General features: G+C 40.2%; 1 protein-coding gene across 1 annotated transcript in view; it reads left to right on the top strand.

Annotated features, from left to right (window-relative positions):
- The first annotated feature begins 258 nt into the window (after positions 1-258).
- Positions 259-10,955, top strand: part of KNTC1 (kinetochore associated 1) — a 76,863-nt gene continuing 66,166 nt past the window's right edge. The window contains exons 1-6 of the mRNA XM_049866486.1: positions 259-322; positions 1,936-2,105; positions 3,982-4,102; positions 6,634-6,749; positions 7,088-7,166; positions 7,812-7,889. Coding sequence (XP_049722443.1) covers positions 298-322; positions 1,936-2,105; positions 3,982-4,102; positions 6,634-6,749; positions 7,088-7,166; positions 7,812-7,889 — 589 coding nt within the window. The 5' untranslated portion in view covers positions 259-297. The remainder of the gene's footprint in view (positions 323-1,935; positions 2,106-3,981; positions 4,103-6,633; positions 6,750-7,087; positions 7,167-7,811; positions 7,890-10,955) is intronic.

Below are 10,955 nucleotides of genomic sequence, written 5' to 3'. Positions count from 1 at the left end.
TCGTAGGGAAGCTGTATAACAGTTGTTAGGAGCTGTGGGTGACCTTGGCCTTTTATTTAATCCCTGGCTCTTTTTTCCTATTGTGAAGATTAAGTAAGGAAAACGTTCAAAACTGTTCCTGGCCTGCAAGAAACACTCAATACGTGTGAACTATTGTTTTCTTTTTGTCCGAGCTTTCCACAAGACTATAAACTTAATAATGGCAAGGACTATTTCTGCCTTGTTCACAGCCGTATTCCCAGCTCCTAGAACAGCACCTCGCACATACTGAGCACTCAGTAAACATCTGTCGGGTGAATGAATATGGAAGCCCTGGTCGTTGGTAATAATATTTTTCTATTTTATAACTGTGGCAAACTGAGACCCAGAAAGGTATTAACTCTAACCTGTTCCTCCTGTCTTAATTTCCTCCCAACTCGCAATCAAACACCAGCCATTTAAAAAACTGGTCTGTATTCTCCCACATGTTTTGTGTCTGTGCTCTTGCTTATGCTCTTCTCTTAAAAAGAACTGTTTTCCTCTAATTTAAAAGGTCCTACAACCTGAAATTCCCAACCTAAATATTACCTGCCACTAAGAATAACAACTAAATTAGCTAATACTTAAATTGAGTGCTTGCTTTGAACCAACCATGGTTCTAGGTGTGAACATTTAAAGCTCATAACCTTTTCAATTAGGTACAGTTTTATCCTTACATTATAAATTAGAGAATTGAGGACAAAAACTTTCAGTTACTTGTCCAAGAACAACTGGCTAGCAAATGTGAAGAGCACTAAGTCAAAAATCACTCCTTCTCTGAGCTGCGTCTCCAAAGCTTTTCAACATACAACATACTTCTGCTGTTGTTGTGTGCCACGGAGTGGATTCTGACTTAATGGTGACCCCGTAGTCAGAGTAGAACTGCCCCATAGGGTTTCTTAGGCTGTGATCTTTACGGGAGCAGATTGCCAGGTCTTCCACCTTTGGAGCTGATGTGTAGGTTCAACCACCAACCTTTGGGTTAGCTGCTGAGCACTTAACCACTGTGCCACCGGGGCTCCTCATACTTCTGCTAGCACTTATCAGACCAATTATAATTATTTGTTTATTGTTGCCCACCAGATTTGATCCAAAACCAAACCGCTTGCCATGGAGTCGATTCTAACTCATGGTGACCCTGTGTGTTGCAGAGTAGAACTGCGCTCCATAGGGTTTTCAAGGCTGTGACCTTTGGGAAGCACATTGCCAGGCCTTTCTTCTGAAGTGCCTCTGAGTGGATTCCAACCCTCAGTCTTTGAGTTAATAATCGAGTGCTTAATCATTTGCATCACCCAGGGTAACTCAGATTTGATCCAGAGATTGTTTTTCATTTTCGCATTCCAACATAGACCACAGATAATGAGTTATATAAGTCTTTGGAGATTAAACGGTTAAGTGACTTTCCTAAGGTTAGTGTACGTACTGCTTGACTAGTCCAAAACCTAAGGGAGTTTTTTCTTCCTCCCCTTTTTTTAATTTATTGTATGACAATACTGTGGAAACGTTAACGTACTTTTTTTTGAAGTTCATCTGGAATCTTACAACCCTAAGATATCCTCGACAGTCTGACTTTGGAGCCTATGTTCTATATTGCTATGCTGATTAAAAGTTTATTTTAAAGAAACCCTTGGTATAATTTCAAGTTAGGCAAAGTATTAGAACCCTTGGGATACGTTGGTAAGATCAGAATTGATTGCATGTCTAAGCCAATGTGGTGTTCTGTTGATAATCATAGCTCTAGTTCCATTTATCTTATTGGTCTAGTGACCACAGAAGTAACACGAAGACAAAAAAGTCTTCGTCAATAATGCTTTTATTAGTTTGGGTTTTTTTTTTTTTTGGTAAGCACTTTCATTTCCCAAGGAAGTGGATGCTATACAAGATGATTTGCTCTCTAATTTTGCATGTCGTCACCAGGAAAGCAGTTGTTCCTGACTCAGGAAGACAGTCTTAGAAACATGTGGAATGATATTGAACTGTTAACAAACGATGACACAGGAAGTGGGTACCTAAGCGTTGGCTCAAGAAAAGAACATGGAACTGCTTTATACCAAGTAGATCTGCTAGCGAAGATCTCCTCCAAGAAGGTAATCATTCTGATGCCAACGGTTTTCATCTGCAGAATTGTACTGAGTGCTTAGTCGACCTATTGGCCACACGTTAAATATTTTACGAATGAATATAGCACTTTGTCAGAGGATCCAGATTCAGTGTCATATTACTGGAAATTTCCATGAGAATTCTCCCTACATCACCTTAGATTCAATATTTCTAAAGTCCACCTCTTCATAGCTTTCTTTCAGGCGTTTAGGACGCGTCTATAAAAAGATAGGACGATACATATGATGGAGTGCTACTCTGCCATAAAGAGAAATGAAGTCCGGATACATGTTGCAACACAGAGGAACCTTGAAAACTTTATGCTGAGTGAAATAAGGCAGTTATAACAGAAGTTAAAAACTGCAGGCTCCTATTTGGCATGCATAGTGTTTTTAAAAAATATTGACTTAGATGCTAGTGCTTTAAAAATTAGAACATTTCATAGAAAGACCCAGCTTTTCCTGATAATCAGGACACTGGCCAGGGTTGCATTTCCGTGGGGCTTTGCTCTGGCTGGTGTTCAGTAGATTCTGCTCTCTAGTTTATACCCTGTACCCTGCAGTTTATGGTTCACTACTGGCCCCCTCCCTGTTGTATTCCATACACTGAGTCACTATGCCGGTCTTACTTCCTTCATTTATGTTAATGCATGGATGCTATGGGAAAAGACCAACCCTTAGAAAACACAGGTTTATGCATTGGAACCATTTGCCTTTCCCTTCACTGGAATTAACATATGCGTGCTATCTAGTAAGTGATTCTCCCTCTCTCCCCCTCCCATCCCTGGTAACCATCTGGGAAGGTTGCTTTCTGTGTGCAAACCTATTTTTGATTCCTGGCTTTATAAAAGTGATATCATACAATATTTAGCCTTTTGTGATTGATTTATTTCACTCAGAGTAATAACCTCTGGATTTATCCTTATTATGTTGCGCAGAGTCATGATTATTCTTTATCATTGCTTAGTTTTCCATTGTATGTATATACAACAATTTGTTTATCCATTCGTCTGTTGATGGACACTTAGGTTGTTTCCATCTTTTTGCTATTCTGAATAATGCTGCAATTATTCTGAATAATTCAGAGTAACGCCCTGGTGGAAATGTGCATGTATCTAATTCGTGTCAGTGCTCATTTTTCTAGGTAGGATATAGACGTAGGAGTGGGATTGCTGGATCATATGGTATTTTTATTTCTAGCTTTTTGAGGAAGCACCATACCATTTTCCAAAGTGAATGTACCATTTTACAGTCCCACCAACAGTGTATAAGAGTTCCAGTCCCCCCACTACCTCACCAGCATTTGTTGTTTTCTGGTTTTTTTTTGATGAGTGCCATTTTTGCAGGGATGAGATGGTATCTCATTGTGGTTTTGATTTGCGTCTCTATGGGAAACCCTGGTGGTGTAGTGGTTAAGTGCTATGGCTGCTAACCAATAGGTTGGCAGTTCAGATCCACCGGGCGCTCCTTGGAAACTCTATGGGGCACTTCTACCCTGTATGAGTCAGAAATGACTCCATGGAAATGGGTTTGGTTTTTAATGGCTAATGGGAAACGCTGGTGACACAGTGGTTAAGGGCTACAGCTGCTAACCAAAAGGTCAACGGTTCAGATCCACCGGGCGCTCCTTGGAAACCATTATGGGGCAGTTCTACCCTGTCCTATAGGGTTGCTATGAGTCGGGATCGACTTGACGGCAGTGGGTAACGGCTAATGATCGGGAGCGTCTCTTCATGTGTTCGTTAGCCGCTTGATCGAGTGCAGTAAATTTCGGTGTTTGGAACTGTGACGACACTATTCATAAGTATTATTAAACATGTATAAAAATGTTTCAGTTGTTAATCATTGCTTCCCCCTGCCGCAGGCCTCATTAAACCCTAAGATACAAGCATGCAGCTTAAGTGATGGGTTTATCATTACAGCAGACCAGTCAGTGATTCTGCTTGACAGCTTCTGTAGATCACTTCAGTTGCATCTCATATTTGGTAAGTCTGATGTAATGAAATCACATAAATTGGAAGCCAAATATATCTTGCAAATGAGCTTTCAGTTTCTACCTCCTTGCATTTTCTTTATTCCGTTATTTCTAAGAATCAAAATTAGACTAATTTCAATAAATTAATCTTGAGTGCCTATTATGTGCTGGATACTAGGTTCAAAGGATGCTGAAATGATACCTTCTCCCAATAATTCTAAGGGAAAACATACATGTAAAGCAACAAGCTAATTAACTTGTATTGCTTAAAGTTTGTGTTAGAATGCTGTAGAAAGCAGCTCAGCCCCATAGTATTCACGTACCTGAATCTTGTACGTAATTTTGGTATCATCATCAAACATTTAAATACTTTTACAGTGTATACCATCCCTGGGCGGCACAGACGGTTAAGCACTGGGCTACTCACTGTAAGGCTGATGGTTTGAACCCACCTATAGGCACTTCAGAAGACAGGCCTGGTGACCTGCTTCCGAACAGCCTTACTCTGCCCATGTGGGGTCGCCATGAGTTGGAATCGACTTGACAACAGCTAACAACAATAACAACAAAAGAGCCCTGGTGGTACAATGGTTAAGCTCTTGGCTGCTAACCGAAAGGTCAATGGTTTGAACCCACCAGCTACTCTGGGAGAAAAGACCTGCTGATCTGTTCCTGTAAAGATTACAGCCAAGGAAGCCCCATGGGACAGCTCTACTCTGACTCATAGGGTCACTGTGAGTCAGTATCAACCCAATGGCACACAACAACACGAATGTATACCATTGAAACAGCCACTGAAATACTTTTGAAGTAGTTCTTTGAGTGAGAGGACTTTTAGTACATGGAGATAAGTACTTAACAGTGAATTAAGGAATAAGTCAGTGATTGTATTAGAAAATGGGGAAAACATGAAAGTTTCTTTCTGGATCTTTAGTAGAAATTTTGAGGGAAAAATGGTTGTTGAAATATTCATGTAAGAATTTAGACGACTGAAAAGGAATCAGGAGGCATACATTTGAGAACACAATTTTGATTGCAATATGGGGGCTAGAAACTAATATTTTATAGGATCTTAATGTATCTCACTGATTGGTCCACAAGATTCACAGTTTCACTAATGAAATAGTGGGTTATGTTAACCTGTTACAGATTTGTATAAAGATACTGCTGTTGAGTAATTTTAGTTCACAAGCCATTTGTATACTATTGGCTTTTATCTCCACCTTTCCTCTCTCTGCCTCCATTTCAGCCCTTCTGGCCTTGCTGAGTCCTTGGGTGGTGCAGACAGTAAAGCACTTCCGAAAGAACACAGCCATTGAAAACCCTATGGGGCACAGTTCTACTCTGACATGAATGGTGTCACCATGGGTCAGAACTGACTTGATGGCAAGTGGTTTTTGCGGTGGCCTTCTCACTCTGCTGCGTGCACATCAGGCATCCTCTGCTTTGGAGTCCTTGCTCTCCCAGGAATGGCCTTCCCCCAGCCTCCGTTTGCCTAATTTCTTCATTTCCATCAAGTCTTCCTTCACATCTCACCTTCTCAAAGAGACCTATCCTGAACAACAGGGGTGGGTTACCCAACAAGCAAGGTACGCACGGGCTTGCTTGTACTCACTTACTAATTCGTTTTTCACCACATCTGAGATGTGTATGCTATGGGAAATTGTGCACTACGGATTAGTAGGTAAGCACAAATAAGCCCACATGTACTTTGCTTACTGGTTAATCCGCCCTTGTCAACCACTATTTTTTTTTTTTTTAATTTTTATTGTGCTTTAAGTGAAAGTTTACAAATCAAGTCAGTCTCTCATACAAAAATTTACATACACCTTAGTGTATACTCCTAGTTGCTCTCCCCCTATTGAGACAGCCTACTTCTTCCCTGCACTCTCTCTTTTCGTGTCCATTCGGCCAGCTTTTGACCCCCTCTGCCCTCTCATCTCTTCTCCAGACAGGAGCTGCCAACATAGTATCATGTGTCTACTTGATCCAAGAAACTCACTCTTCACCAGTATCATTTTCTATCCCATAGTCCAGTCCAATCCCTCTCTGGCTTTGGTAGCAGTTCCTGTCTCTGGCTAGCAGAAGGTCTGGGGACCATGATCTCTGGGGTCCTTCTAGTCTCAGTCAGACTATTAAGTCTGTGTTGACCACTATTTAATACTGTGTCCCACACAGCTCATTTGGTCTCTCTTACTGTGCTCTACTTTTTCTTTTCTTCCGTAGGATCACCTTTGTACGTGCCATATCTTTTACTTACTTGTCATGCTGATTGTCTGTCATCTATTTCTGCCTTAGAATTTGAGCTCCTTGAGGTTGGGAATCTTGTTATTCTGAGATACAGCTGTAGGGCCTAGAACAACACTGGGCATATACTAAGAGCTCGGTAAACACATCAGTAGTGTTCTTCTTTACTTTCATCACAACTTTTTTGCAATATTCAGAAGCTTGAAAGTTTGACTCTTAATGACAGAATTTGGTTTTTTTGGTAAGAACAAACTTTCTTGAAGGAAGCCTGTAACTCTGATTTGTAATTTTCAGATACTGATGTGGATGTGGTTGGCCTCTGTCAAAAAGGAAATTTTCTTTTGGTTGGTGAGAGAAATGGCAATGTGCACCTTATTCATGTAACATCAAAGCAAACGTTACTCACTAATGTAAGACTTTGTTTTATTTTTCATTTTCATTATCTACTTTCTAAGTAATCTCTCAGACACCTAGCAAACCATTACTTTAAAAAAAAAAGTCTGTTTTATTAAATTAAAGACGTTATCACAGAAACATTGATTAAATGAATGCAAAAATGAAAAAGGAAGCTTTAGAAATATTCTGAGTATGCTTATTGAAAATATTTTTCCATTTTAAAACAAAACGCCTTGCTATATAGGCAGAATTACTGCTAATGGTAATTGATGACTCTAGGGTTTAAAGAATATAATCTTTGATTGCATTTTTCTGAGTTTAATCTTATCCTTTGAAATTAATTTGCAATTAGGCTTTTGTTCAGAAGGCTAACGATGAAAATAAGCGTACTTACCAGAGTCTTGTTATTGAGAATGATGGTTCAAATGAAGGTGAGTTTTCTTGAATTTCACTGAGATGGTAATTTCTGACTAATAATCAAACAAAAAATAATCGAATTTCTGGTTAACAATACATTGTATGTTGTTATGCTACCTGTAGATCACCAACATTTTCTATTGATGCTGTAAATACCACCACGGTACATAACAAGTTTTTCATTTTAGCTCTTTTTAGAAGTTTAAATGTGTAAAATTTCACACGTAATATTCTAAACACGTTTTTCCAGTTTTGAAAGTTCCGTAAGTTACAAAGGAGGCATTATGTTCTTTAAGAGGTTTTTATAGGTTTCAGCGTATTTATCATATTTCGATTTCAACAAATGTTGACCAGATCTTCCTTTATTTTGATGTATCTGAGTTTTGTTTTTTTTTCCTGGCAAGTGAAGTTGTTTTTTTTATAGAAGTTTGAAAGAAGTTGGCATTATTTTTAACAAGTAACTTATTATCTTTTTCTTTATAAATAAGCTTATTAACTTGTCATTTTGTTTATAAATAAGCTTTATCTGTATAATTATTATTTGATGATTAGAATTTAAATGAACACGCTGGCATATTTTAAGCCAGTTCAGGATATTGGTTTAGATTTTATGTCTGTGTTCCTTTTTAGAGACATTAATTTTGACTTTATTTTAACAGGTACCTATTATATGCTGCTCCTTACAAACAATGGATTTTTTTATGTTACGAACCTTCAGCTTGGAAAAGTTCAGCACGGTAAGTCACTCATTATTTTCTTATTATTGATTTGCAGGAATATTTCTGTTTTTTCAGATAAATTTTTACATATTCTCCTGATGAGTATTAGTTTAGTTTAACTATATTCTGTGACACCGAGTATACTTTTGAGTACTCAGAGTATACTGATTTTCCACTATTGGGGCTGTAACAAAATCTGAAGAACTAGAATTTGTTTATTGCCATCAAGGGAGCCCTGGTGGCTTGGTGGTTAAGTGCTTGGCTGCTAACCAAAAGGTCAGCAGTTCAAACCCACTAGCCACTCTATGGGAAAAAGATGTGGCAGTCTGCATCTGTAAAGATTACAGCCTTGGAAACCCTATGGGACAGTTCTGTTCTCACCTGCAGGGTTGCCATGAGTTGAAATCAACTCACTGGCAATGGATTGTGGGTTATGGCCATCAAGAAGTGTACACACACACCATTTTGGAAATCGATATGGCGCTTCCTTAAAAAGCAGAAATAGAACTGCCATATGATCCAGGAATCCCACTCCTTGGAATATATCCTAAAGAAATAAGAGCCTTTACATGAACAGATATATGCACACCCATGTTCATCGCAACACTGTTTACAATAACAAAACTATGGAAGCAACCGAGGTGCCCATCAACTGGTGAATGGATAAATAAATTATGGTATAGTCACACAATGGAATACTACCCATCGATAAAGGACAGTGAGGAATCAGTGAAACGTTTCATAACATGGAGGAATCTGGAAGGCATTATGCTGAGTGAAATTAGTCAGTTGCAAAAGGACAAATATTGTATGAGACCACTATCATAAGAACCCAAGAAATAGTTTAAACAGAGAAGAAAACATTCTTTGTTGGTTACGAGAGTGGGGAGGGAGGGAGGGAGAGGGGTGCTCACTAATTAGATAGTAGACAAGAACTATTTTAGGTGAAGGGAAAGACAACACAATACAGAAGATGTCATTACAACTGGACTAAACCAAAAGCAAAGAAATTTCTGGAATAAACTGAATGCTTCGAAGGCCACCATAGCAGGGGTGGGAGTTTGGGGACCATGGTTTCAGGGGACATCTAAGTCAATCGGCGTAATAAAATCTGTTAAGAAAACATTCTGCATCCCACTTTGGAGAGTGGCGTCTGGGGTCTTAAACGCTAGTAAACGGCCATCTAAGATGCATCAATTGGCCTTAACCTCCCTGGAGCAAAGGAGAATGAAGAACACCAAAGACACAAGGTAATTATGAGCGCAAGAGATAGAAAGGGCCACATAAACCAGAGACTACATCAGCTTGAGACCAGAAGAACTAGACGTGCCCGGCTACAACTGATGACTGTCCTGACAGGGAACACAACAGAGAACCCCTGAAGGAGCAGGAGAGCAGTGGGATGCAGACCCCAAATTCTCATAAGACCAGACTTAATGGTCTGGCTGAGACTAGAAGGACCCCGGAGGTCATGGCCCCCAGACCTTCTGTTGGCACAGGACAGGATCCATTCCCGAAGCCAACTCTTCAGACAGGGATTGTGCTGGACAGTGTATTGGAGAGGGATGCTGGTAAGGAGTGAGCTTCTTGGATCAAGCAGACACATGAGACTATGTGGGCAGCTCCTGTCTTGAGGGGAGATGAGAGGGTAGAGGGGGTCAGAAGCTGGCCAAATGGACACGAAAATAGAGAGTGAGAGAAGGAGTGTGCTGTCTCCTTACGGGGAGTGTAGCTAGGAGTATATAGCAAGGTGTGTATAAATTTTTGTATGAGAGCCTGACTTGATTTATAAACTTTCAGTTAAAGCACAATAAAAAAAAAAAAAAGTACACACTAGCGCAATAATAAATGATTTTTGCTGGAATAAATGAACCTAAAAGCTGAAATGACTAAGTGTTACTAATGCAGAGCAATAATCTACGATATGTGCTGAGTGAGTGGTATGGATAATATACATCCCTCTGAGCTGGGAGAGTGAGGAATCGATTCAGGGCATGTATTCAGCGAACGTTTTTAAAGCACCTGCTATGTGCCAAGCCTGTTCTAAGTCCAGAGGATATGACAAGGATTAAGATAGGTTACAAAAAACCAGTTGCAGCCCAGTCGGCTCCGATTCACGGAGACTGCACGTGTGTCAGAGTAGCACTGTGCTCCGTAGAGTTTTCAGTGGCCGATTTTTAGGAAGTAGATCCATAGGCTTTTCTTCTGAGGCTCCTCTGGGTAGATTTAACCTCCACCCATTTGGTTAGCCAAGCATGTTAACTGGTTGCACCACCTAGAAACTCCTCAGCCACATCAAAAAAATAATCAAACCCATTACCATCGAGCCAATTCTGACTCACAGTGACCCTATAGGACAGAGAAGAACTGCCCCATAGGGTTTCCAGGGCTGTAAATCTTTATGGAAGGAGACTGCCACATCTTTTTTCTGCGAAGCAGCTGGTGGGTTCTAACTGCTGACCTTTTGATTAGCAGTGGAGCACTTAACCACCAGGGCTCCTTCTAAGCTACATAAACCCAGACCCAGTGCCGTCGAGTGGATTCCGACTCATAGCGACCCTATAGACAGAGTAGAACTGCCCCATAGAGTTTCCAAGGAGTGCCTGGCGGATTCAAACTGCTGACCCTTTGATTAGCAGCTGTAGCACTTAACCACTATGCCACTATAGAGAACCACATAGTTCTCTATAATTCAGTGAAGGAGCTGGGCAAATGGAGAGCTATTCCAAAACAGAGTGACGAGTGCTGAGAACTTGACGGAACAGGACTTGAGAGCTTGAATAGGAGGTGGGGCATTGGAGAGCTGGGAGAAGACCCTCTTAGCAGGAAGAAGCGTGCTAAGGAAAGATACCTTGGGGCCCTCAGGCAGCCTGGCTGGTGCCTTGAATATGAATATAGTCACGGTTCGTATCATTGGCCAAGAGCAAAACTAAACAGTCAGCACTGCTTCATTAAATTCTGACCAGTGTTCTTTTCACTAGATTGTATATAGTTTCACTTCCTTGACACAGAAGGGCTGACTTCTACGAGTTTTATAGATTAACACTCTAAATTTAGCTTGCCTTTTTTTTTTTTTTAAATGCA

This window comes from Elephas maximus, chromosome 22 (genome assembly GCF_024166365.1).
Source record: "Elephas maximus indicus isolate mEleMax1 chromosome 22, mEleMax1 primary haplotype, whole genome shotgun sequence".
Lineage (NCBI taxonomy): Eukaryota > Metazoa > Chordata > Mammalia > Proboscidea > Elephantidae > Elephas > Elephas maximus.
Note: the sequence above shows the minus strand (reverse complement) of the source record. Positions and strands in the feature narration are given on the sequence as shown.